This window comes from Camellia sinensis, chromosome 1, assembly GCF_055761805.1.
Source record: "Camellia sinensis isolate YWXY chromosome 1, ASM5576180v1, whole genome shotgun sequence".
Lineage (NCBI taxonomy): Eukaryota > Viridiplantae > Streptophyta > Magnoliopsida > Ericales > Theaceae > Camellia > Camellia sinensis.
The window spans coordinates 95,304,156-95,329,265 of NC_138961.1; the positions used below are offsets into that span (position 1 = coordinate 95,304,156).

The following is a 25,110-nucleotide window of genomic DNA, read 5'->3' on the forward strand; positions in this document are numbered from 1 at the left end:
AATTTCGTCACAATAAGATGTAAAAGTGACGAAATTTTTCGTCTTCAAAAGTCATACATGGGTGACGAAGTATATTTCGTGACAAATATATATATACGTGATGAAATTTTTAGTCACCAAACAACAAATAAATAAAAACTTTCATATATAAACTGCAGTAAATTGTCACAAAAAGTTTATTAGTGACGAATAATCACTTTGTCATAATAACAAGTACAAATGACAAAACAAATTCGTCACTAAACTTGTTCCATTTTTTATATTCAATTTAAATTATTATTTCATAAATATCCCTGCTCATATCCCAATAGCCTTTTAATTGTACTAAGAAATCCACTAGCTATTATACATCACTCCACAAAAAAATTCACTAAACCATTTATATTATAAATCAAAATATATCCATCAAACAACTTTACTAATAATCCATTAAGTATCACAAAAAAACCATCAAAGCAAATCCCAAAATGAACTAACGTGGAGTCCACAAAAAAAAATCAATACTCAATCTTGATTTGCAACTACAACTAAGCATCAGTTTAGGGAAAAAAATTCAACAATTGATCTTCATTTGCAAGTATGCTTCCGAACGTCATCAAAACCAATCTGCAAAGAAAATAAACAAGGCAAACATTAATATATTATCAATTACATCTAAACTCATATATAAATAATTTTATTTTATAAACCAATTTAGTAGAAATGCATATAACAATTCAAAACTTCAAAGAGTTGAGGTGATCCTTGATGATAAAGCAACACGGAAATAGAGACTTAGTTGATGAGACGTATTACAAGCAGCTGGTGGGTAGTTTAATGTATCTCACAGCCACGAGACCGGACATGATGTTTGTAATAGAGAACAAATAAAAAAGAAAAACATGGTAGTATTTTGCACATATTCAAATATACAAGTGCCCTTTATGTTTCACAAAATGATTTTGAATCCCAATGTAATTGAGCGTAGTTGCCTCAAATCATTTAAAATCACTGCAATGCCCAATATGACTTAACAAATATGCACTTGAATACCACTCCTATAAATGATAGAAAATTGCAAGCTAATTGAATTCGTACTCCTAGACCTTGAAATTGCTCCAATACTGCCTATAATTTGACAAAGTACATTAAGCACTATAGCCACAACTGATTCAAAATGTGCTACAGGCTCCGTCTGTTTTTCAGGTCACAATTGAAAGCATTGTGAATGAGGGGATGTATTAGAAGCAAACATGCCATAATATGTCCGTAGGTGCAGCATCTTGTCAACAATGCGTGCATATTAAAGTTCTTACCAAAAATACATCAAGCACCAACCACAGTTCATCAAACTAGTTAAACCAGCCAAATCTTACCATAATTACAAAAAACATACAGGGACTTTCAACTTCTTCGAAGCTTTTAAAATAAATCCTTTTGAATTGATTTACAAATTTTTTTGAAAATAACTAATGATCTGAAAACTTTAGATTACTTCCGTAATGATAATATAAGCTATTTTTTTTGTCAAAATCAAATACTTTTTCCACTATAATCTATTCTCACACTTCCTCGAATCACAAAATTCTTAAAAATATCTTTCAGTATACAAAGGTAAGTTAATAAATCTAAAACCTGCCACAATGCAAAGGCAAGGGATAATCCAATCCCCACACAAAACGAATCACAAGGGGTCATAGATGAATTCTGTAAGATATCTACTTGCTAATAATATCTGAGTATTCATCTGAGAAAAGTAAACAAACAATAAAATTTGTAATTGTAACACTATTCTCTTTGCTTTACTTTTTCTCGGTCAAAAATTTTCAGTTGAAGCAAATGGTGTAGTTAAGAATGCCTCAGCAAAGGCCAGCAAACATAAATCTAGGAATTAAGACAACATAATAGTCAATACAAGCATAACTTCTCATTTATAAACCTTCAACAATAGTTAAAATTTTGGTGGTCTAGAATTGATACTTCAACAACTAGGCAGTGCACTCTCTGAGATCATCAATCGTTGCCTAAGAAGCATGAACATGGACATATGACCCGACATGGACACCGACACAGTAAATTTAAAAATTTTAAATATATATATATATATATGTATGTATATATATCTGGAGACAAGACGTGAGCGACACACAAAATATATAGTTTACACATTTATAAGCACATGCTGTGCATGGAGACTGCTGCGGTGGAAAAAGCAACAACACTCAAGCCTGGTGAGGAGTGGAAAGGAAGGCAGGAACTCTCTGCTGCTCCTTCCAGTTATTGCAGTGGGCAGCTTGATCCTCAGAGTCCTCCATAGCAGCTAAAATGTCCATTTTCTGGTCTAAATACAGTACAGGTACTTTGCCGACTTTATTATTATCTTTTGTTTAATCATCTCAAATATTGGTTTTTAAAATATTTATATTAATCTGTCAAATAAAATTGGGAAAAGAAGATTGCTTATGGGCCCCTTTGAGATAGCTTTTGCTTATGCATAATTGGTTTTCTTTGGATGCCATGTTCAGAAGTCTTAGTAGTTGTCAATAGTGACTATCTGACCATTTGGTTTATGGAATGCCAAGTCATTTATCTATTTTATAGCGATATAATATTTGATTATAAATTAGATACATAAAAATTTCAACCAAATAATAATCTACTATAAAAAATGTATTTTTTGTGCTTTTAAATGTGGAAAAATGACTAGATAGGCATATGCCTCGCACACACACACATAAAAAAACAAAACAAAGAAAGCTTATCCAAATTAAAGTCCAAATCACATCTAGCACAGACAATAGCAGATGTGTCAATGTTGGCATACATATGACTTGTTTGACAAAGGAAACTCATATGAAAGTGAGCTGGAACAAGCAGAGACCAGGTTGCAGACTCAACTGCAACAAAACACCAGGCCACAGCCCAAGCCACAGTGGCTGCAGCCTAGGCCACAAGCTCAGAACAGAGCAATATCAACTGCAGCCTAGACCATTTCTCACATATGTTACTTGAATGATTCATGTACAAGCCTCTAAATACACCACAAAATTATGTAAGTACTCCTAAAAATTCATTTAAATTACAGTCCCCTTAAAGTACAATTAAGCGAGTTGGTAAGTGAGTATGTTTCTAGTTCGAATCTTCTTCTATTTGCGCACTAGTTGATGGTGTGACTATTAAACCTCAAATTTATCATATGGAATGAGTCTAGATGAGTTCTCAATTTTAAAAAGAAAAGAAAACTTAGGGTAAAAGCCCTTAATCCATAAGAAATCAATTGTTTCAGTAAGCCCTTAATCCATGAGAATGAATGTTAAATCAAATTAAAATACCCTAAATCCATGAGAAAATATTAGTGTTAAATCAAATAAACCCTAATTCCATGAGAAAATACCCTAAATCCATGAGAAAGTAGATGTTTGAGTGTTAAATCGAATTAAAATGCCCTAAATCCATGAGAAAATATGTGTTAAATCAAATAAATCCTAATTCCATGAAAAAATGACATAAATCCATGAGAAAGTAGATGTTTCAATGTTAAATCAATGGGAAGTAGGTGTTTCAGTGTTAAACAATTAAGAAGTAGGTGTTTCAGAGTTTAATCAGAAGATTCTTTAGATATAGAGAAAAAAAAATTTGAAAGATTCATACCTTAAACAAACCAGATTCTTCTAAAGTACAACTATGGTGAGCCCTAGGGAGGAGCAGCGCTTGGGGAAGAGGCAGAAGGAATGCCGTGAGAGAGAGAGAGAGAGAGAGAGAGAGAGAGGAGAGCAAAAGAAATGAAGGAAAGTGAAAGAGGATTAAGGTTGAGCATAAAGAACTGAGATTGAGCTAATTCATGTGTAGTAACAATGTTGTACAATTCTGTCCACAACTTTTAGGACCAAAGAGAGAGAGAGCAAATACTACACACCCAAAAAAATTTCAATAATCAAAAAGCTTCTATATATGGATGAGAAATAAACCAACATAGATGAGCCAAAATATCAAGCTAAGATTAATTAAAAACAATTTTTACTATATATTGTTGTAAAAGCCTGAAGGAAAAGAATTTTACTCTTCAGTTTTAGAAGCCATAGATGAACAGTACATGAACCTGCAACCTAGAAATGACGGAAGAAAACAATTTCAATTTGCAAGGCAGAAATAACATTAAAGGAAAGGTACTTTGAGAGTAATATTGAAACATAATTCAAGTGCACAATATTTGCAGAAAATAACCGTCTATACTGACAAAGCAACAAATCTCTTCAAGTAGTCTTTAGCTAGTTTGGGTTTTAGATCTTACAATCTTTGCAATGCCAACATCAGCATCACTTTCAAATGAAACAGCAACTTCATCCAAGATTTGAGCCAAGTTTTTGCAATGACCGCACCAGGGTGCATAAAATTCCAAAGGAACTGTGTAACAAAACCTAACCACATATCAACATGAATTGACTGATAACATGACAATCATTAAGATCTAATAAATTTTTCTTGGTTTCTGAGCTCTAAATCAATTATAAAAAAACAATCCAGAATTCTAATTGACATAAGGACCACATAAAAGGCCAAACACCAATCCCAAGTTACTAATATGGATACGAACAAATAAAATGTTGAAAAAACTACAGTTAATACATACCATTTTCCCCAGAGTTGAAAACATTGTCCTGAAGGCTGTCAGCAACAATAAATTACTCATTATTTATAACTATATAGTAGTTGAAAAAGATTTATTATTAAGAAAATTAAAATAAATTCAGTAATATATACAACCTATATGGAAAGTCATACTCATTAAAAGGATTTAATTAACACAACACTGACATACCTGCCTTTGGGTTGAAGTAATTTACTACGACAAGCCACAAACTCCATGGGAGAGATCTAAGATTGAACCAATTTCTCCAACCAAAAAAAAAAAAAAAAAGAACAAAAAAACAAAACAATAAAGAAAAAACCTAGCCATTGTGGCATTTTATCAAACACCTAGCAAACACAATCAGAATATCATGAGACTTTATAGTGTGTAGAATCAACAACAATCCATTCAATTCAATGATTATATTCACTACTACAAAATTATAAATAGATCACACCTTTTATGCGTAATGTATGTTATTTAATCACACATTTTAAGTTTTGTCAAAATGTGATCTTTGAGAGTGTGATTAAAAAGGATCATTTATAATCACACGTTTTAAGTGTCATTAAAAGATGATTCCATCACACATTTTGCATGTGATAATAAATATTTAGATCACATCTTTTAAGTATGATTAATAGCATTTAGATCACATCTTTTAAGTGTGATTAATAACTAATAAAACCTGTGATAATAAACATTTATATCACAGATTTTAAGTGTGATTAATAATGAGATAAGATCACACATTATATGCATTTCTCATCACAGTTAATGCGTGTGATAAAAAAAGGGGTTCGGCGTATTTGAAGAATAATCAATATTATTTTTGTACGCGTACTTGAAGAATGCAATACACAATATATACTATCATTTGAATCACAACCACATATTGAATGTAATAACGTTATATATTTCATAAATGAAAGTTAAATGTTTAAAAGTATATACAAAGGAATTAATAAAAAGTTTTTAACTATGATTACATATATTAAAAAATGAAAAAACTTGAAGCACAAAGTTCTTGAATTCTTTGACCATATTTTGCATCTTTCCAAGCAATTTCTGACCTAAAAAATGAAAACACAAATTAATTCAGAGAGCGCTAGAAGCATATGAATAAATTTACTGTTTGTAGAGACTATTCTAGTAGAAAAGATAAAGTCAGACATTTTCTTATCACACTGACTCTTCATCTCCTACATCAACACAAAAGGAAGAACCATTTTGATTGTTACTAGTATAAAATGTTTGGATTACCATATAGATATTATATATATATATATATAGAATTAACAAATCCAAAATAAAAATCTTTAGTGCACGGCCAGATATTTTAAAGTTATAAAACCAAAATAAGAGCCAATTATGGCTTAAATATAGTGAGTGGGGGGAAAAACCACTTTTCAACGCTTCTGTCCTCAACTAGTGAGAAAGTAAGCTCACTTGTCCTGGGAGAGGAACACAAATGACCCCATGGTTCTTTGCAATTTTTCATTTCACAAAGTTGGTCAATCTAGTATAAAGTTCAAACATCATGTCATAATTTGTTATTTGATTTGCAACTGATGTTTATGCATTTTAATTAGGTTTGGAGTTCTTATTTGTGAGATATTATGCTCTCATAATTTGTGTATTTTTTGTCTTAAAAAAACTATATGTGAATTTGTGAGGGGGTGTTCCTTCTTGCCTTGAAAATAGATGTTGTCTAGTTGTGGGGAATGTGTATGGATACTGTTTCACAAGGAATAAGTTTTGCATCCACTAATAGCAAAAAAATAGAATGAGCACTGCTATGAAAATCTGTCTACATGACAAGTTTCAATTACAATACTTATAACCTAGATGCTTATGGCAATGTCAATGAAGATTTCAGCAAGGAAATTACAAAAATCAAACAAGCCATCTAAATACAAAGGAAAGAAACATAATTAGAACAACCTTTAGGATTTGCTAAGTTTAGACCAACTAACTAGTTTTCTTGACATGACCATAATGCTGTTTGGAAGCTTGGAAAAAAGAAGATAGAGAATATAAGAAATTCTGAGTATCACATCAAGTAGGTTGCTAATCTTTGGACTGGAAAATTTCTATCAAATTCAGGCAACAAATGCATCAAGATTTCACTATGTCAAATGATTCAAGATTTTGGTTGGCAAAGTTCAGTTCAATTTAACAGAATTATGAGGATGAAAGGATTATTAAGTAGCATCTAGAGAAACAAACCCTTGGCAGCATCATAACCCAAACTAAGATCATCTTACTCCAAAAATGAAATGTAATTGGCCATCAAAAATGAAAAAGACAAACTTGCCTGGAACAATTCCCTTTTCCACAGCTGCTCTTGTTGCTTTTAAAGCATCTGTAACCCGATCTTTCCTTTCTCCAACTTCTGCCTTGCCAGCCTTTCTAACCTGAAAGAATAAGACTTGCAATGAAGTCATTAAAATACGTGCAACAGTAGAAATTCAGTAAATATTTACCTTGAAAACAGTAACACCACCAGATAGCTTTGACAATCGCTTATGTGCTTTCTCTTTGTCAAAAATAGCAGTACTCTTCTTAATGGCGGCCCTTAGCTATTCAAATATATAAATAGTATCTCGTTAACATTTTTCTATGCAAATCAATGGCTTTAAGACCCTACATGATAACATGGGAATTCTATGTCTCTTCAATTAAGTACTTGAGAACATTTCTTTAGTAAAAACCATAACTCTAATTAAAATCAAATCCAAGAAAAAAAATTATTATCAATATTTAGTGCTCAAATTAATGGTTAGGAAATAGATTTCTCCCATGAAATGGAAGTTTTAAACTATAAACATCGTGTGTTGACCATGGGTATTAGGGAGGATAAGGCCCATCTTCCCTATTAACTTCAAGCACTTCCTACTACGACCATTCAAATTTCCACAAAAAAGATATGTTGCAGCACATCAAGCATGGAATTACACTATTATGTATTTAGCACAAAAAATGAATGCTAAATAGTACCTGCACAGGACAAAACAAAACATAAATCTTTAAAAGGAAACAAGTGCATACCTCTAACCACATGGATGTTTTCACCACTTTTTGGATTCCATATTCTCAAAGTTGCATCATTAAAACCAGTACAAATTGTTACCTAAAGTTACCAGGAAGTAAAACACACAGGCATAGATAAAATTTAGTTTCTGAATGAAAATCCTTAAATATACAATTTCTATTTTGTTGTCACCAAAAGTAGGATAGTGCCATCAAGTGTAAAATCACCACAAGTCACACTACTAGCATGACTGAAAACAGATTAAGATAGGCACTTTTGTCAGCATTCCACATCCAAACAGTGGAATCCTCCGAACTAGCCAAGACCAAATGTCCTTTTGGATGCCACGTGACCCACTGTGTAGGCAGATAGTTCATACTCAATCTTCATACATTAACTATGTGACAAAAAACACTAAGAGTAGTCATAAAATCTCACCTCAATGCCCCATTAGGACCATCAAGCGTACACTTAAGATTCCCAGAATTTATGTCCCAGATTTTAACAAGTCCATCAAAACTTCAAGATGCAAGCAACTGTCCATCAATACTAAAGGCTAAACTAGACACAGATTGTAGTGACCCTAATTTTTGTAATATATTATTAGTAATTATTTCAGTTAAACCTTTGAATTTTCGCTTTCTCACAAAATAGAATTCTACATTCATTAATTATATACTAATAATAAATATTTTTGGTTACAAAATTTCATTTGGCATCCTTACACTTATTTTGTATATATATATATATATTTAATTTTGTACCAGTTATTTATTATATGATTTAATATATGCTATAAATCCCTTAAGTGTGTCTAATTTGATTCTTTGGGGAAGGGGTGGCAAATCCATGCTCCATCAGTTCCTTGTAACTCCCATGCTCCTTTATTCCCTTGTAACTTGTGGGAATCTCACCAGAACACCACACTTCTTTTGCAAAGAGGGGCCAAACATGCAACCCTATAGTTCTAATTTTTCAGTCTATATTATGTATATATATTTTCACCTCTTTTAGCCCCTCATCCTCGTTTGTGAGCTGCTGAAGCAACAGGAGTAGAGAGTTTGAGACTTAAAAGAAAAAAAAGAAAGAACAGAGAGAGAGAGAGAGAGAGAGAGAGAGAGAGAGAGAGAGAGAGTAAGGAAGTAGAACTTGAAAGCTAGCTTCATAGTAAATTACACACCCCTCTTCTCTTCTCTAATCCTGCTTACTCTTCTTAATCTACCTCCTAGCATGTCCCGTGTATGTATGAAATGTTGGTATGCTTGGAAATGGGGTGTAAATTTAGGTGTTAGTATGAATAAGTGATGCTACCTTGTATTTTCTGCTGATTTCATGACTGCTGCAACTTTATCACTCTTGGAAAAATATCAAACTTACTTCTTTTTCAAAACTGAATGTAGGGGATGATCTTTGAGGTATTTAGAGCATGTGACATTTTTTGTAGCCCCTAATTAGACGTTTTTATAGTCTAAACAATTTTTTTAAACAATCTAGCCCTGTGTTTCCAGAAAACAGTCCACTTCGTGTATTTAAAAAAAAAAAATAGAAATCTAGAAAAATCATCTTAGGTTGGTTCTTATGTCAAAACTTAGCATTTTTAGTCCTCTTTCCAACAAAATTTATTTGAGTAAAAGTTATTGGGTAGATTGACAGAAACGCTCATTTTCCTAATAGTGTGTTAAATCTGGACAGAATATGGTGTGTGGCCTATTGATAAAAATTCTAGTTAGGCTATGCAAATTCTGAAATTGGAAATGAAAGTAAACTTATTATTCTATATTTCTGTTAATTTTCAGAACCTAAAAAGGTCAAAAGTATTTTTACCGACCCAATCCTTTGGCTCCTATACTAATCTAAAAATATGTTACTTTTTTGTGTCAAGTGTTCCTGAGTGCTTAAAAGCATGCCAAATGTGGTTTACTTGCCTTACCATGCTTGTATGTATTAGTGTGTTATATTTCATCCCATATACTTGCCTTACATTCATGTATATTATTTGATTCAAATCTAATTATATCAACCAGGGCAATTACTTTTATATCACAAGAAACCATAACATTGGAATGGTGAGAACGCATTGGACCACCTTAAGAAACTCAAATTAGAAGTAGATGAATTCCTCTAATCAATATTACAAGAATCATACAGCATACAGTACGAATCATACAACATACAGAACAGATCAAGCCTCTGCATAGAAAAAAACCCCTAAATCTAGAACAAAAATCAAAACACATTTATTCATTTCACAGAAATCAAGATTCTATAGCATCAAAAACAAAGTAAAAACCCTAGAGCTAGAGTGAAATGGGGAAATAGAGAGAGAGAGAGAGAGAGAGAGAGAGACCCCTGAATCAAAATCGATGGGAGGCGAGACGGTGTACCGACTGTGGCAATAAGACGGTGAGACATAGGGAGGGACGGTGATCACTGTCGATGAGAGGGACGATGAGCGATATGAGAAGGAGACCAAACGATGCTCTGTTGTTTGGTTTGTTCTTTGTGTATGTATCATGCATACAGAGAATAAATCTAAAAAATATATAATGATACTTAATTGAAAAGTAATATAAAAAATAAATATAATCCCACATTAACTAGAAAGTGTGATTAAAAAAATATAAATAATCATAATTGAAAAGTGATATAAAAAATAAATATTATCATACTTAATCAAATCAAGTGTGATTAAAATATTAATCTAATTTTTTATCACACTTTTAATAAAAGTGAGATATTTTCATTTGTTAAAGTGTGATCTTTAACTGTTTTTTTAGTAGTGATTGGTTATAATATGAATATCATAATCAGAATATCGAACATGATAATCATTATATTTTTCATATTTTTTTCCCAAATTAAAATCATTCAAGTTGTTCATGGAACCTTCAAAGTAGAGAGGTTATAGAAATGTTAGAAGCAATGAATGGAATGGATTTAATCTCATCTTGACCCAAACGCGTCTGAAGACAGAGTAAGGGTAGAGAATGAGAAACGAGAGACCCGAATAGAGAGAGGGGTAGAGAAAGAGGAACAGAGACTACAACTAACCTGGATTTCGTGGACGGTGCTGTGAGTTGGACAATGGTGCGAGAGAGAGAAACGAAGAGCTTTGATGAAGCTATACAGTCTGCCTCTGCGTGTGAAATGAGAGCAATGGATCATTTGGGTCAAGAGAATAGATTTGGTGAGGAATAGAATTTGTCTCCAAAACACAAAACTACGTAGTTTTATAAATTGAAATATTTGGTGGCAAAATATTTATCCTCACTAATAATATTTTTAATGGAGACGGAATTTTTTGTCACTAACTTGGCGACATAATTCCCCTCAAATTTTTTAATAGCGGGAAAAAATTTTGGTGACGAAAAAAATAAAAATAATGACGAAAAATAATTTTGTCACCTAATTTTTTATTATGTATGTAGATTGGTGACGAAGTTTTATTTTTCTCTCTAAAAATGGCACATTTGGAGACAAAATATTATTTTCTTCACTAAAGGGTAAGTCTTTCGTGACAAAATTTATTTTCGTCATTAGTTTTCATCTCCAAAGACACTTTTTGTTGTAGTGGAGAGATAGATAGAGATACAGATTGATACGAAGACTGATAAAAAAAAAACAAAAAAAGAAAAAAAAAAGGAGGGAAAAGTAAACTGATCCAAAAAAAAAAGGAGGGAAAAATAATAGACTATTTTTTTTCATCACTGCTTAATATGTTAAAATTCTTCTTTCAAAATTAGTGACAAAACAATTTTCTCACTAAAAGGCCTAAAAATATTAAAAATTATTGGTGACGAAAATATATATCTCACCAAATGGTTTTAAAATATTTAAAATCAAATTTTTCAAAAAAAAAAAATTTATTGGTGACGCGAATATATTCTTCATTATTAATTTTTTAATTGTTGAAAAAAAAATCTCACCAAAAGTTTCTAAATTTTGGCACCATCAAAAAAAATTAGTGGGAAAAATTTAGGTGACGAAACTTATTTTTTTTCTCACCTAAAAGTAAGTATTTATTGACGAAAATACATTTCGTCACCTATTATTTTTATATTCTTATTATACGTGACAAAATTTATAATTCCTCATGGATTATTCTTATTTAGTGACGAAATTTGTTTTCTTCACTAATTTTCGTCACCATACCAATACAGAGAATAAGAGAAAGAGATACCAGAAAAAGAGCAAAGAGAAATCAAGTACCAAATCACCGAGCGAAGAAGACGTGGCGGTTACCGGCAAGGCTACTAGTGGCGGCGACGATTGGCAAGGCTAATAGAGGCGACGATGGTGATCGGCGTGGTGGAGGAGCAAGAGATAAGATAAATTAATACCCTATTTTGAGAGAGAGAGAGAGAGATAAAGATGATAAACAGAAAAGGGGTAAAAAAAATTAATACCCTATTTTTTCTTAATTGCCGCTCAATATATCAAAAATTTCCCACCAAAATTGGTGACAATATTATTTCCTCACCAAAAGATATCAAAAATATTAAAACGTTTTGGTGACGAAAATATATTCCTCACAAATAATTTTATAATTAGTGACAAAATTTTTTCTCACCAAAAGTCTCAAAATTTTGGCGCCACCCAAAAAAAATAGCGGGAAATTTTTTGGTGACGAAACTTAATTTTTCCTCACTTAAAATGAAGTATTTATTGACGAAAATAAATTTTGTCACCTATCATTTTTATTTTTTTATTATATGTGACAAAATTTATAAATTCCTCACAAATTATTTTCATTTAGTGACGAATTTTATTTTCTTCACTAGTTTTCGTCACCATAGGTTACTTTTGTTGTAGTGAGTTCAGTTATGATCTTCAGTGCAGTGCTATTCAGACAATGGGCAACTTTCTAGTTGATTGGATCTGGGGTTGTACATCTCAGTGATAGATCTCGGGCGTGTCCAGTTGTGATCCATATTGAAAAAGGTTTTGAGAAGTTTTAATACGAGTTGATTTTGCTCAAATCAATCTTTTTACAACTTAGACCATTATTGGACCAAAACGGAAAATTTTCAGTACCCACAACTTTCAATTCTATTGATTTCAATACAGAGTTCTCCATTCCTTGATACAAATCGAAGTTACTTTTTTATTACATTCAAAAAGAAAACTTGAAAGTACAGATTAAAGCAATAAACTTAGGGGCAGGGTCAAGTCAGGTGTTCCTACGCCTCCTCCCAGAGCTTGTGGAAGCCTCGGATGCCAAAGTAGGCCTAATTTGTGTCTTCTCTTCAAGCCAAGCAATGCACTCGCCAGAAAGGACACAACTGAAAGTAGGAGCGGGGCCAAGAGTTCTCTTGTCCTCCATGCGGTGGCATACCGAGCTAAATGTGAGCCTTTGATCGGATATGAAGTCGGGTATTCCACTCCCTCTTCTAGGCAAGTCTGGTCATGGCGAAACTGACGCCGGAATAGAAATGAAAAGTAGAAGACGCAGTGCGTCAGGCCAATCAGCTGAATGCCAGGTTGTCGGGACATGTTGTACCCCATCTCCGGCAAATCAAGCCAGGGGCAACGCCAAGTGATGTCAATATTAGATTGAGTGCACATCCATTCGCACCACCATCCCTTATCTGGGGCATCAACTAGCCGTTAGCGAAAGAAATAGCCGCGCGCTGAATATGCTGGGCAAGAGTCCACTACTTTCAATTTATCCATGAGCCATATCTGGGGAGGGATGAAAAGCAAGAGAGATTAAAGAATAGAGCGATGTATGTAGAGAGGAAAAAGTGAGAAAAGGGTTTGAGAGGAAAATAGAGCCTGAGGGCTGAGTGATGTGAGAAACACATGTGAGAAGGGTGGGAAACATTACCTGTAAGAGTAGGGGACTTCCTGCGAACCTGATTGTCTCCCGGTGATGGAAAGCATCCAAGCCCATCAAGGTTTCAGCTAATGTCATGCCGATGTAGCTCTTGCCCTCTTTCAAGCCTTGGGCAACCTCAATCAAGCGAATAGTAGACCCTCCAAGGCCAGGGGCAAGTAGAAAGTGAGATAGCATGCACAAACAGAGGGCATGTCGCCGAAAACTTTGCCAAAGATAATCGCCGCGATTACCGACGTTAGAAAAGCGATGAATCAGGCTGGGAATGTCCAACTCCTTATTGCGAATCAATGACCGAATGTCGTGCAAAGTAAGCCCACACGTCCATCCTAAAGCTTGGATGTGGCCGAAATGGAACTCAGGCAAGATTTCCTCGTCGCGTTGTGATTCTATCAAAGCTTGTAATTATTCAAAAGTGGGGCACATCTCTTGACCCGCAAAGTTAAAAACATGAGTTACCGGATTCCAACACCTAGCCACGACATGGAGGAACGAAAAATGCAGTGGGGTGCGACTCAATGTGAATAGTACATTTATTCTGAAACTTCAAAAATTCAACTTTTTCGAGCCATCCAAAGTCGCAATCCAATTGGAGAGTTTTTCGGCGAAGAACGGTTCCATTTGGGGCAAAAACAGAATTGAAGTGAAGAAACCCCGAAGATGGAGTTTTTGTAGAAGATAAGGCAGTGAGTGGAAGACAAGTGGCAGCATTCTACGGGTCCTTGACACTAGTAGCCGATCGGCCAGTGTTTGTGGCCGATCGACCAATTTCTTTATCAGACCGGCCAGGGCTAGTGGTCGATAGCCATTTCTGGTGGCCGGCCTCCTATTCTTTTGCTCCTTGGGCCATCCATGTATTGGAAATGCCAAGAACCTGTATTTTGTTCCACTCATGGTGCACTTTCTTTTGTCTCTCTTTAAGAATTTTATCAAATTGCTTATCGAGTTGTTGTATTACTTATCGAGTTATTGTTTTGCTTATCGCGTTGTTTTCGTTTTTTTCATTCAATTGTTATTTTGTTCATTGTTGTCTTGTTCGTTGAGTTTTCTTACTCTTTTCGTTATGTGTCAGTTAGTTTACTACCTGATTAAGCAATTGTCAATGCAACATTCAATTTCCATCAAAATCCCATTTTTGTGAAAAATGGTGTTGTGCGATGTTATATGATGCTCAGAATATACAATGCAACACTTTTTGAACAAAAAGTCTATTTCCATTTCCAATCATGGTCACCTTTTTGCAGTATAAGTTTTTAAAGAAAAGTAAAAACGGGTTAAGGCTGTACAATATGATGATACTACCAGCAAAAAGAAGCTAAGCAAAGATAAAAGGAATGGAAAAGAAGCATCTGAATCGACCTTGGCCACCTCAAGATCGAGAGGCCGTCCTCGCCCTCTTCCTGGCATGGCCTCAGAGTTGTCACCACTAGCCCTATCATCTGCCTTTGAGCCGGAGTCGAATCCAGAACTATCTCCGCTCCCCTCCTCAGAGCCGTCCCCAGCATCGTCACCACCCTGAGATGGCACTGACTGTGGGCTCGCCGGCTCCTCATCCTCGTCAGACTCATCATCATCTGGGATAGGCCCCCGTGAACTGCTCTCGGTATGAGTGCGTCTATCCCTACCTTGGCTGTGTATCAACGTCCCTCGTCCCTCTCTCCCCGCTGCTGGAGGAGACGCTGAAGGTCCTGCTGCAACTCCTGCTGGGGCGCCCGAAGGGGCTAGCACCTGGAAAGGAATATGAAAAGGATAGTGTATCAGATACAGTATATGATTGCAGTATATGAGTGTTGTGTGCAGTATATGATTGCAGTGTATGAGTGCTGTGAGTAGTATATGATATCAGTATATGAGTGCTGTGAGCAGTATATGATTGCAGTATATGATGGCCATGAGCAGTATATGGGATACAGTGTATCGGCGCCGTGAGCGGTATATGAGGGCGGTATATCAAATGCAGTATTGATAATGTAATGCATCAGATCAGTATGGAGAAGATTATAGAGGGCTTTGGAACGGGGGTTGAAAGAACTTACTGGGATCTCGTAAATACTGAGCAGATCCACGCTCGTTTGCACTATCCCCATCAGAGAAGCTGACAACTCGAGAGGCTGCCCGATGTACTCTATGGGTGCCTGTAAATGTGTTGCGATGATTAGTAATTCACAATGCATAAATTGAAATGAATTGAATATGTGGAATGTAATGTATGGTACATGCCGGGGTCGGGCCTCGCACTCCGACAAGTTCGTGGCCAGCTAGGGCAAGAGCGATGGAAATCTAATAAGTCTCTTCATCGCATCCCTGACAGGTCATGGTAGTGGGCAGCTCCGGCCATCCTGCTCTCCGCCTTACCTGGAAGCCTCTCCTGTCATGGGCCTGAGTCACCCTGGATCCACTTGCTCTCTCTGCTGCAGCTGCAGGTCTGTCTCTCTCATCCCTACGAGTGCCGGTTAGAGGCGGCATGAGATATGTCTGGATGAAGGCAGTGCAGTCGCCATCAAGCATGAAGAGGTCGGTGTCCCAACTTATCGTGAAATCGATCATCTCCTGTGGGGTGTACCTCTTTGTGATCCTCATGTGTGTGGAAGGCGGTGTTGGAATCACTGGCTTGGGCAAACTGAGGCTCTGTCGCAGGAAGCGCTCCCCCAAGAACCATGATCGACAGACCGGGCCCTCATGCAAATCCCGAAATCGGGATGTCTCCCGAACACCGGCAAACTGATCCCTGACCCTGGCAGGCATCACTGCTCACGGCTGCCAGGTGATCTGCAAATAGCAAATGTACAGGTTATTAGCTGCCGTCAAAGATACAATATGAAGTAAAGCTAAAATAGCTATAAGGTTTGAAATACCTCTGTTGCGGCTACAGTATCGAAATATCGGTGGAAGAATGAGAAAAACTCTCGGGGCCTCCGCTGGCATCTCATGTCATATTTGTCCGAATAGGGGACCATGGGAGGTGTCTCCACCTCCGGCTCTGGGGCAAGCCTCGAGAAGTAGGCATATACCCATAGCTGTGGAATGTAAAAGGGTAACAGTTAGTGTATGTCGAACAAATGCAGATAAAGCAGGAATCAGATGATATACAGTGCATTATGCAGTGTGAACAGTGTACAGATGATGCAAAGCAGTAGGCAGCGTGTGCAATGTGCAGTGTACGAAGTACAGGTAATGTAAAATGAAAATGCAAAGTAGAAAGGAAGGACATACCTCTCATGCCCTCCACTATCCTCCCAGCAGGTGCCCGCTCCGGTGAGAAGAGGAGCTCATGTATCCATATAATGTGGCAAGGCACACAGGAGGTAGAGCCCAACGGTGTTAGCCCGGTCGGCGAAGAGAGTAGTGCCAAACAAGAACATGAGGAACCCCCAGGCGTAGTACTCGGTCTCCTTGCGGGTTGTTGGTGTCTCCCCTCTGAAGTAGTCAGTGAACGATGAATACCGCACCATCCTTGGTCGAGAGAGAGGTGGGCGAGTCCCCAGCAAGTAACTCTGAGCAGCATCCCACTCACCCATGTCGATATAATAAGGGATCGAATGACCCCCTACCCCTATGCCGGTGCGCATAGAGAAGTCAAAGGGAGTCATCATCATCTCCCCTGCTGTAGAGAAATGGAAGGAGTCGGTGGTATCTCACCACCTCTCTACTAAAGCGCCTATGAGAGGCCGGCTGGCAGTGAGACGTGACAGTCCCATGGAGAATGCACCGAAACTAGCCTCATCGACGATGTGACGGACGACATCAGGCAGCTCCATGTACCAGTCCCGTGCAGCAATGGTCTTGTAGCCTCAGAAAGCGTGTGAATCTCCCTATAAGCAAGAGAAATAGATGTAAGGCGGTGTCAAACTTTGATACAGTGTGTGAAGGTGCTCAGAATAAACAGAGAATACAGTGTGCAAGTGTGATTGGTTTGAATGGCTGAAGAACAATATGAATGCGATCTACATTGCGAAAAGTAAAGAGGAAGTGTATACCTCAGAGGCGCTGTGGGATAAGTGCGACTTCGGCTCGCGTAGCAGGAGGTCCTCCAGTGCACCTCGCACGAATCTCCTGAAGTGACGAATGCCGTCAGGAGGCAACACGTGTACCTCAGGGTCATACGTCGCCGGATCGAACGGTCGAATGCCTTGCAACAAAGGCTCAAACTCTAGATCCATCTCCATCCCTAGAGGAGCTCTGCCATGTGGGATGTCATCCGCCATCTCGAGAGGGATGAGAAGAGGGTCGGAAATGTGAAAAATGGGCGGGAATATCGAAAGTCAACAGAAAGTCAACTCCGAGGAGGAAAAAATGGAAGAAAATGTCAAGGCTCGGAAGAGGGCACGAAAATCAAGGGTGACTCGGGGGAAACAAACCCCAAATGGTGGAAATCAAGAATGAGACACCGAAAACACTTTTTGATCGGTTCAAAATGTTCAAAACTATGAGGGTTTTGCGATTCGGACATTTATGGAATGTGTGAAAACGCGTAGAAAGCGTGGATTGGAAGGGGGAAATGGTCTCGAATGAGAGGAAAAGTGTTTTTTGGCCTTAAGGCAGTGAAGAAATAGGGTTTAAAACCCTATACTTAAAGACCCGAGGTGAAATGCCAAGTTTACCCCGAATCTGCCATTGATGGCTGACCGACCAAATAGTTGGCCAACCGGCCAAATTGTTGGCCGATGACCTTGTTTTGTGGCCGATGGGTGGCCGATGGCTTTCTTTTGTGGCCAATGGACCTCCAAGGCTCTTGTTTGGGGTTCTGTTTTTGATTTGTGCCCTCATCTCTCAAGAAAGTTCAAGAAAATATACTTTTAAGCTTAAGCGGTCTTCGTGGAAGCTCCGAACTGCATTTCCAGTGCATGGCACTCAACACGAACAAAGTGTATCCTTTTGTATACCGCAAGATTGATCAATCGCTTTTGAATATGTTGAGTTAACGCATTTTGTTATATATGTAAGGCTTGCGTTGTTATACACCTTTTCACTCTTGCATTGAATATGCACTTCTTGTTTGCATAGAATATGCACGCTGCTTGTGTTGCATTGTACATGTTCTTTCAACTCGCATAGAAGTTGTCCATACCTGCTGCATAGAATGTGCATTGTAGGCTGCATAGAACGTGCATTCGTCTCTCTCGCATGGAACATGCATTTCTCACCTTGCATAGAATAGGCCTCTCGATGTTGCATGGAGCATACATTCGCCACATCTGCATAAAGTATGCACTTCTTACACTTGCATAGAATATGCACTTCTCGCATTCGCATGGAACATGCATTTGGTGTCTAGCATAGAGCATGCTGATTGATCTTGCATAGAACATGCATTGTATTACATTGTACCAGTTAAGTTTCTTTCTTATGCAGGCACGATATTGTATGTACGGTTCATTTGGAGAAGTTCTGGTTAAGATTTGATTAAGCCTTGATAAGAAATCGCACATGTTCATCTTTGTGTATCTATCACACATGTTCATTTTTGTGTATCTATCGCACATGTTCACCTTTGTGTATCTATCGCACATGTTCATCTTTGTGTATCTATCACACATGTTCATTTTTGTGTATCTATAGCACATGTTCATCTTTGTGTATCTATCGCACATGTTCATTTTTTGTGTATCTATCGCACATGGTCAGTCTATGTATCTATCGCACATGTTCATCTTTGTATATCTATCGCACATGTTCATTTTTTGTGTATCTATCGCACATGTTCATCTTTTTGTATCTATCGCACATGTTCATCTTTGTGTATCTATCGCACTGCAGACACCCCATTTTTTACCACCCTTAAGACTTGGGTGATACTGATGGTTTACTTGGTGTTGAAAGATGTGCAGGGCAAAGGTTCGATTTCTTCGGCAAGAGGAGAGTCAAATCCTAACCTCAACATGGTTTACTTGGTGATGAAAGATGTGCAGGGCAAAGGTTCAATTTCTTCGGCAAGAGAGTCAAATCCTAACCTCACACCCCATTTTGGACCAAAGCTATTTTGGATGATTTTAGACCTTAAAACCATCTCTTTCAAAATAGTTTTGAAATAACGTTTCTACGATGTTCCGAGGCTCGCATTTTGTCAAACGGTGCGATTTTCAGTAAACCGAGTCAGGACAAAGTGAAAATGAATGAAAGAAAGATGAAATCTTTGAGAAATCTTTCAAAACACCTTGTTTAGGGGTTTGGAGTTGAAGAAAAGAGGAGAAGAGGGAAGAAACCTAGTTGAGGAAGAAGATGGGCGTGAACCGTTAAGAAAGAGTCGAGCGGTCCTCGCTAAATCAGGCCTATCTGTCTATGCACTTGGAAATAAGACTTCTGGGGCTTCATTTTTCACTCAAGACTCTCTTAAAGCTGAGTCCGGATGACGGAGGTATGATTGGTTGAAGTTGGGTATCATTCCGGTTGGACCGAAATGTCACGCCCCAAAATTCGGACAAGTAAATATTAAATTAGGACTAAACCCCAATAACATTTCATCATCCAAATCCTAGGGGTGAATTAAAAACTAAATGCAAACCTAACCATCCACCATAACTTCATAACTAACCAATACCTCCACATCAAGGTAACAATAAATAGTCCAAACAACTTAAATAAAATACGGTTACAAACCATGCCAAATTATTCCAATACTAAAGTCATAAAAACAAATAATAAATACATAAACGATTATCCACCCTAAGCTCAAGAAAACATGAGAAATCCCAATAACAAGTCCAACAACTAAAGTAATTCCACGTCACCACCGTAGCCTCAACTAATCCTGCAAAGGAAGCTCGGCTGCGCTCAAACAGAACGCACCCGAGTTGCCAAGAGACAAAACGGGTCAGTATACAGGTATACTGGTATGAGTACAAGAATTGATACCCACGTGCCCATCAGACACAAACAACAATATAGTTAATTCTTGTTACGGGACAAGACAAGTAGTTCCAACCGCACTGAGACGAATGGGTAGTTTCCCGAGATACGGTGGCATTTAGTTTCTTGCCCGTACATAACTAAATATAAATTGATTATAAATAAACAAAAGATAATTAAAAATATGGTGGGTCAGCCCTGCATAAAAAGTTAGTAAAACCCACCATCCTGCAAAACAAAGTTAGTATAATATAATCATAAGTAATTTGCTAAAGAAGTATAAAAATGCACCGTTTCCTGCTTAAATAATTCAAATTGACCAAGACTCAAAGAAAAAAAGTTGTACAGAATTAAATTTCCAAAAAGACAACGCAAACAAATTTAACAGAAACTGAACAGGTTGAGAGACAAACTTGATAGAAAAACCTAGATGGAATTCAATCGAAAAATCTGAAGCTGAAGATGAACAAAAACTTCCCTAAGGTGATTTTTCTTTCGGAAACGTTCAAAACATGAAAAGTGCGCAGAATAATGTTTTACTTCAATTTACGAGAAACCAATAAAAATGAGCTCGTTTCATGGGTTAAAACAGCCTATAAAATCTGCATTACCAAAATGAATCAAACCGACAATAACCAAGGTCATCCGATTATAAGTTCTAATCGATCTTTTTAATAAAAAGGTACAACACAAGAGTTGTCCAAAATCACGTATGCATGCCTCTGCTCAAATCTCATAATTGATCAAAATCGTTTACTATTTATCAACATGTACAAATCAATACAATTCACACTATACCAATCAACTCATAATTAAATTCTTTGTTCCTTAACTCCACCACTTCGGCTCTCCCCTTCTGGCCTACACATATATCCCATGTGCCTCCCGTATACCTAACACCGCTCCGAAGCCAAACTTGCACGGGGATATCGTCCCGAGTTTGACTCATGCTCCCCAGATGGTTAGCATATACGTACGCGCGTAAATCAAAGCACTCGTCTACTCATGAGAACGAGCATCTCATCAGCATCATGAGACAAATATAACAATGTCGGGCATAAGGCATTAAACAACTCTCATAATCCTCACTTTTTTATACACTCTTTCTCCCCATCACTCAAATAAAACAACAATCCATGGAGTCATGGTGGAGTATAAGGAATTTATCTATGGGTTTCTAATTTATTTTATTTTCATATAACCATGAGTGCGATTACAACCATAAAATAAATCCATATAAAAACCCGAAACAAGACATACATAACTAATCAAAATAAGAAAAATCAATCCATCATCTACATGCAAATACAAAATCAATCCAACATAAAAAAAAATAAAAAAAATAAATAAATAAATAAATAGATTAAAAAAAAACACGAATTAAACATAAATCAAAGGAAGTGGGTTTTGTACTCACAATATTTTATATAAGATCAAAGAATATCTGGCAAACTAATAGAGCCACCAAAACAAACCCTAATCTTTCATTTTCTTCCCTCTCCGCTTTCTCTCTCTCTCTCGTTTTTTTTTTGTTTTCTTTCTTCTCTTTTCTTTTGATCTCTCCAACCTAGTTGAAAACTTCTATGTTACTATATATATAAGATTAAATATAGATACATTAAATTTATTAATTACAACATTAAATATCCCACTAAATCTCATGTAACCACCCAATTAATAAGTACAACATTCAATTCATTAAATATCACATTAAATTTCATGTAACCACCCAATTAATAATTACAACATTAAATCCATTAAATATCCCATTAAATCTCATGTAACCCCCTAATTAATAAAGCCAACAATAAAATAAGATAATCATAACCATAATAAAATAATGACTTAAGAAAATTAGGGTCGCTACAATATACACACCTCAAAAGAATCTCGTCCCGAGATTCGATAGAAAAGAGTACTAAACAAAAAGTTCTTGGTGCATACGCCAAACTTTCTCTTCTAACTCCCAGGTAATATCGTTCTCATCCTCGCTCCATTACACTTTTACCAAGTTCACTTTCTTGCGCTCCCACTGCTTTACCTCTCGGTCTAGAATAATAATTGGTCACACCACATACGTTAAATCGTCACTAATCTCTAACACTTCCGGTGATACTACTTAGGAAGGGTCTTGCACACACTTCCGCAATAAGGATACGTGGAACACGTTATGAATCATAGATAAAGCAGGTGGTAGAGCTAATTTGTAAGCCACATTACTAATCCTCTTAGTGATCTCATATGGTTCCATAAATCTAAGTGCCAACTTTTCATTCTTTCTAAACCGCATGATACCATTCATCGGCGAGACCTTCAAAAACACGAAATCTCCAACATCCAACTCAATCCCCTTACGTTTTCTATCAGCGTAACTCTTCTGTCGGCTTTGTGCAGTCTTAATACGTTCCCGAATAATATTTACCTTCTCCGTAGTTTCCCTCACCAACTCTGGTCCTAACAACGGCGCATCTCCTACCTCTATCCAGCAAGCAGGTGATCGACATGGCCTCCCATACAAAGCTTCAAAAGGTGCCATCCCGATGCTGGAGTGATAGCTATTATTATAAGCAAACTCCACCAATGGCAAGTGTTCTTCCCAACTACCACCAAGATCGAGGACACAAGCTCTCAACATATCCTCCAGGATCCGATTTAACCGCTCAGTTTGCCTATTTGTCTGGGGATGATAAGCCGTGCTCAAGTCTAATCTAGCACCCAAAGCATGCTGAAAACTCTCCCAAAACTCTGCCACAAACAATGGATCACGATCTGAAACTATAGAAACGGGTGCGCCATGAAGTCGCACCACCTCCCGAATATACAACCTAGCCAGTTTATCCGCAGTTCGGTGAACACTAATAGGAATAAAATGAGCAGACTTGGTGAGTCGATCCACTATCACCCAAATAGATTCATTTCCTCGCTTAGACCGCGACAATCCATCCACGAAGTCCATAGAGATGTACTCCCATTTCCATGTAGGAATCTCAAGAGGCTGCAAAAGTCCAAACGGCCGTTGGTGTTCTGCCTTAACCTGTTGGCACACAATACATCGAGAAACATACTCTCCTACGTCTTTCTTCATTCCTTCCCACCAAAATGTCCTCTTTAGGTCATGGTACATCTTAGTTCCCCCAGGGTGAATGGTATATCGGGACCTATGGGCATCATCCATAATCTCTTTCCTCAATTCAACAATATTAGGGACACATAACTTGCCCCTAAATCACAATCCCCCATCTGAGTCCACAGACCAATCAGTAGAACAATCATCGATCAAATCCACTACCAGGTCATCGACCTTGCTGACGAGAATCCCATCTAAATTCTGCATTTGACGAACTTTACCTAGTAACGTTGGCTGCACGATCAAACTACCTATATATGTCTTCTCAGCACACTCTATTGGTTGAACATCATGCGTCGAAATTAACTCTAAGGACTTCCATTCCTGAATCATCACAGAAGCTATACTCCATGTTGTTGACTAAGTGCATCAGCGACTACATTTCCTTTCCCAGGGTGATAAAGGATCTCGAAATCATAACTACTGATGAATTCAACCCACCTCTGTTGCCTCATGTTCAACTCTTTTTGAGAAAAGAGATATTTGAGGCTCTTGTGATCTGTGTACAACTCAAAGTGCTCCCCAAACAAGTAGTGTCGCCACACTTTCAACGCAAAAACAATTGCTACCAACTCTAAGTCATGAGTAGAGTATCGTCTCTCATGAGGTTTTAATTATCGAAAAGCATAAGATACAATCTTCTGATGTTTCATCAACGCACAACCCAACCTAGTTCCACTAGCATCAGTAAGCACTACTAACTTTTCCTCTTGTACCGGTATAGTTAACACCGGTGTTGCAGTCAACTGCTACTTTAACTCCTGGAAAGCTTTCTCACAGTCATCTGTCCATATGAACTTCACATTCTTGCGGGTCAACCTGGTCATGGGTACTGCAATAGTGGAAAACTTCTCTATAAATCTTCTGTAATAACCGGCTAGTCCTAAAAACCTTCTCACCTCTGTAGGGTTCGTGGGCTGCTTCCATTCTTTGACCGCAACAACTTTTTCAGGATCTACCGCTATCCCCTGATTGGATACAACATGCCCCAAAAATCGAACTTCTTTTTCCCAAAAGTGACACTTACTGAACTTAGCGTATAACTGCTGCTCCCTCAAAGTTTGCAACACGACCTTCAAGTGTTCTCTGTGTTCCTCCTCATTCTTAGAATACACCAGGATATCATTTATGGAGATAATCACAAACTTATCTAGATACGGTTGAAAAATTCTGTTCATCAAGTCCATGAAATAGGCAGGAGCATTGGTCAAACCAAAAGGCATTACAGGAAATTCGTACAAGCCATACCGGGTCCGAATAGCAGTAAGCAGTATACTTTCCTCTGACACACCCATCTGATGGTATCCCGTTCTGAGATCAAACTGAGAGAAAATGGCTGCCCCCTTCAACTGATCAAACAAGTCATCAATTCTAGGCAGCGAATACTTGTTCTTGATAGTCACCTTGTTCAGCTCTCTGTAATCTATGCACATGCGGAGAGTGCCATCTTTCTTGGAGACAAAGATCGCAGGTGCTCCCCACGGGGAGTTACTTGAACGAATGAACCCTTTCTGAAGCATCTTTTCCAGCTACTTCTTCATCTCCACAAGCTCCTTAGGCGCCATTTTGTATGCCGCCTTAGAAATTAGTGCAGTTCCTGGCACTAGGTCAATGCGAAATTCTACTACCCGTCGAGGTGGAGGTCCTAGTATGTCCTG

General features: G+C 37.3%; 1 protein-coding gene and 1 pseudogene across 1 annotated transcript; both read right to left on the bottom strand.

The window, feature by feature from the left end:
* Nucleotides 1-366: 366 nt before the first annotated feature.
* On the bottom strand, nt 367-10,164 carry LOC145796077 (protein disulfide-isomerase-like). Its single transcript, XM_082881075.1, has 8 exons — nt 9,991-10,164; nt 7,661-7,742; nt 6,927-7,191; nt 4,799-5,682; nt 4,610-4,644; nt 4,271-4,383; nt 4,040-4,085; nt 367-606 (listed from the first exon to the last, which is right to left on the bottom strand). The coding sequence occupies exons 4-8, from the start codon at nt 4,843-4,845 to the stop codon at nt 596-598; spliced, it is 252 nt and encodes an 83-aa protein (XP_082737201.1). The 5' UTR covers nt 4,846-5,682; nt 6,927-7,191; nt 7,661-7,742; nt 9,991-10,164; the 3' UTR covers nt 367-595.
* A 14,037-nt stretch (nt 10,165-24,201) lies between these two features.
* On the bottom strand, nt 24,202-24,747 carry LOC145807082 (putative mitochondrial protein AtMg00860 pseudogene; annotated as a pseudogene).
* Nucleotides 24,748-25,110: the final 363 nt, after the last annotated feature.

Coding starts and splice junctions, on each gene's coding strand:
- LOC145796077 (XM_082881075.1), bottom strand. CDS start 4,845: ATGGAGTTTGTGGCTTGTCGTAGTAAATTACTTCAACCCAAAGGCAG. Junction 4,645..4,798: donor TTACTTCAACCCAAAGGCAG/GTATGTCAGTGT, acceptor TGTTGCTGACAG/CCTTCAGGACAATGTTTTCA. Junction 4,384..4,609: donor TTTCAACTCTGGGGAAAATG/GTATGTATTAAC, acceptor TTTGTTACACAG/TTCCTTTGGAATTTTATGCA.